We start from the raw sequence: 3,640 nt of genomic DNA, 5'->3' as shown, positions 1-3,640 counted from the left end.
GAGAGAGAGAGAGAGAGGAGAGAGATAGAGGAAGAGAGAGAGGAGAAAAAAAAAAAAAAAAAAAAAAAAAAAAAAAGAGAGAGGAGAGGAGAGAGGAGAAAAAAAAAAAAGAAAAGAGAGAAGAGAGAGAGAAGAAGGGAGGGGGGGGAGAGAGAGAGAGGAGGAGGAGAGTGAGAGAGAGAGAGAGAATGAGAGAGAGAGAAGAGAATGGGGAGAGAGAGAGAGAATGAGAGAGAGAGAGAGAATGAGAGAGAGAGAGAGAATGAGAGAGAGAGAGAATGAGAGAGGAGAGAGAATGAGAGAGGAGAGAGAATGAGAGAGGAGAGAGAATGAGAGAGAGAGAGAGAATGAGAGAGAGAGAGAGAATGAGAGAGAGAGAGAGAATGAGAGAGAGAGAGAGAATGAGAGAGAGAGAGAGAATGAGAGAGAGAGGAGGGGAATGAGAGAGAGAGAGAGAATGAGAGAGAGAGAGAGATTGAGAGAGAGAGAGAGAATGAGAGAGAGAGAGAGAATGAGAGAGAGAGAGAGAATGAGAGAGAGAGAGAGAATGAGAGAGAGAGAGAGAAGGAGAGAGAGAGAGAGAATGAGAGAGAGAGAGAGGGAGAGAAAAAAGAATGAGAGAGAGAGAGAGAGAGAAAAAAAGAATGAGAGAGAGAGAGAGAGAGAAAAAGAATGAGAGAGAGAGAGAGAGAAAAAGAATGAGAAGAGAGAGAGAGAGAAAAGAAGAGAGAGAGAGAGAGAGAGAGAGAGAGAGAGAGAGAGAGAGAGAGAGAGAGAGAATGAGAATGAGAGAGAGAATGAGAATGAGAGAGAGAATGAGAATGAGAGAGAGAATGAGAATGAGAATGAGAGAGAGAATGAGAGAGAGAATGAGAATGAGAGAGTGGGAGAATGAGAATGAGAATGAGAGAGAGAATGAGAATGAGAATGAGATAGAGATAGAGATAGAGATAGAGATAGAGATAGAGATAGAGATAGAGATAGAGATAGAGATAGAGAGAGAGAGAGAAAGCGAGAGAGAGAATGAGAATGAGAGAGAGAGAGAATGAGAATGAGATGAGAGAGAGAGAGAGAATGAGAATGAGAGAGAGAGAATGAGAATGAGAATGAGAGAGAGAGAGAGAGAGAGAATGAGAATGAGAGAGAGAGAGAGAGAGATGAGAATGAGAATGAGAGAGAGAGAATGAGAATGAGAGTGAGAGAGAGAGGAATTAGAATGAGAATGAGAGTGAGAATTAGACTGAGACTGAGACTGAGACTGAGACTGAGACTGAGACTGAGACTGAGACTGAGACTGAGACTGAGACTGAGACTGAGACTGAGAGAGAGAGAGAGAGAGAGAGAGAGAGAGAGAGAGAGAGAGAGAGAGAGAGAGAGAGAGAGAGAGAGAGAGAGAGAGAGAGAGAGAGAGAGAGAGAGAGAGAGAGAGATATGCACATGTGCACACAACATACACAGCATACACACTTACTCTGAAATCTTTGTGGGAGTGAAATGTTGCTTCATATAGATATTATCAAGTTTAGTTTCCATATCAAAGTATAGCTATGTTACAAGAGCCTGTCTTGCATATATGTATAGATTTCTAGTATTAATAAATACTTTTAGAATTAAACAGAAGCTACTAGGCAGCAGTATTTTCATAAAAGCTTTCATTTCACAGATAGTTGATCTTTGTTATATAGTTGTAATAAAAAATCTAGGAGTATTCATAATTTCTTACCTTGTCTTCCTCTGTATCCTTTGTTTTGTGTCAGTTTTTCAAATGTGTGTTATCTCATATGATCAGGTTGTAGCATTTTTTTCAACTCCGAGATCAGCTTTATTAATCCATTATTGTATTATTTTTTTTTTTTGCAATTTTTGTTTAAATATCATTTCCCTTTTTCAGCTTGGTGATCCTCAAGGGAAAGTTGTAGATGGAACAATATTCCACGTTGTAGAAAATGATCTTTATATCGATTTTGGAGGCAAATTCCACTGTGTTTGCCTTCGACCACAAAGGAATGGAGAGTATGTTATTTTTCTTTCTTCATTGCATTATTTTCATATTACATTATATTCATGATGGTATATCATAGTTTATGAGACAAGGAAGTTAACAGTGGAAATGTTTTTTGGCAGTTGCTAGATGAAGGATAATAATAGAATAGCAGATGATCTTTAGTTAGTTATAGTTGTGTATCTTTATCATTTTTATTTTCATTGATTTATTTTTTGCTACAGAGACTTCGTGAGAGGAGCAAAAGTAAGACTTCGGCTGCAGGACTTGGAGCTCTCTACACGATTCTTGGGGTCATCACGAGATTTAACACTGTTAGAGGCAGATGCTGTTTTACTTGGTCTTATTAGATCGCCAAGAAATTTAAAAACTTAGGCAGTTATTTAATTATTATAACTTTTTTTCATATAACAAAGTTAGTACGAAATTGTGTACATGAATTGTTTATATAAAGAAAAAACTTGTTATTTTAGGGATTTTTCATGTTTATTTTATTGAAGTGATGAAGTAAAAAAATGTGAATAAATATGTATATATTAATTTTTTGAAGTTTGGATTTTCTTTTGAAAATATTACCTTTTAAATACACTTGATTATTATTTTCATTTTTATTTGTATTAAGAATTCTTGAATCTTTTAACTTGGTCCCATATCATGTTATCATAATGACTAAGAAGTTTTCATTACTAATAATCACAGCATGCTGCATTTTCTCCAAGTTATATATTTTCTCCAAGTTATATTAATATATTAATATAAAGAATTGACAGTTCAAAAGTTAATTTCAAGAAATGATGGAATTAGACAGAAAAAACAGTAAAATAAAGTAGATCTCCTTTCAACAAAGAAAATGAAGGTGAGAAATATGCTAAAGCAAGTAAAGAACTTAATGCAGAGAGCAAGATGTATATGTAAAAAAGATAGCTTTCTCTTTCTCAAGGATGACGGGGAATAGAAATATATATATCTGTCTGTCTGTCCAATCTATTTTTTTTTTTTTTAATAGTTTGGGTAACTTATGGGGTTGGTAAGGGAGTGTGTTGATAACTGGTACATGATAATTATAATTTGAAATCTCCTTTCATAAAGGAAAATATAGTGTTATATGACCTTTGATGTCTAGCACATTTATTTATTCTAACCATTAACCATTTCATAATGGAAAAGTTTAATTTAGTAGATGAATGTATTTGGTAATATGATATAGTGAAGGACTGAACAATTTTTGTTGTATAGACCATCTCTAGGGTAATGCTAAACTAATTTCAAGGTTTATTGAAATTTTCAAGTTCTAAAGAAAATTTAAAACAGTTATAGCTCAAATTATATTATTTGAAGAAAAAAAGATAGGTTAGTGCCAGCATCAACACTGAAGATTTAGAACCAACAGTTTAAGATTAAATTGTCTGCAAGTACGTACATCAAAACACTGGAGAACTGAAGAGATATACTTAGGTTTAAAACACAACTCTCGTTTAGATCAAATAGGTGTAAGTCAAAAAGGTCAACTTTTCATTTAATCCTGAAATCAAATTTTATTTAGTTTATTGTAATTTGGCATATTGTTTAGGGAATATTTTATTGTACTGCAATGTTTTAGAAATGATGAATTTTAAACAAGTATTTATTTTTGGTGAT

At 34.2% G+C, this 3,640-nt stretch overlaps 1 protein-coding gene across 1 annotated transcript; it reads left to right on the top strand.

Annotated features, from left to right (window-relative positions):
- Positions 1–1,891: 1,891 nt before the first annotated feature.
- Positions 1,892–2,542, top strand: LOC119577468 (28S ribosomal protein S28, mitochondrial-like; the record flags this gene model as incomplete). Its single annotated transcript, XM_037925074.1, is given in 2 exon segments — positions 1,892–2,013; positions 2,227–2,542. Coding segments are annotated over 2 exon segments (273 nt in total), but the record flags the coding sequence as incomplete, so codon positions are not given.
- Positions 2,543–3,640: the final 1,098 nt, after the last annotated feature.

This window comes from Penaeus monodon, chromosome 10 (assembly GCF_015228065.2).
Source record: "Penaeus monodon isolate SGIC_2016 chromosome 10, NSTDA_Pmon_1, whole genome shotgun sequence".
Lineage (NCBI taxonomy): Eukaryota > Metazoa > Arthropoda > Malacostraca > Decapoda > Penaeidae > Penaeus > Penaeus monodon.
The sequence above is the reverse complement of the archived record's forward strand: the minus strand, read 5'-3'. Positions and strand labels throughout refer to the sequence as shown.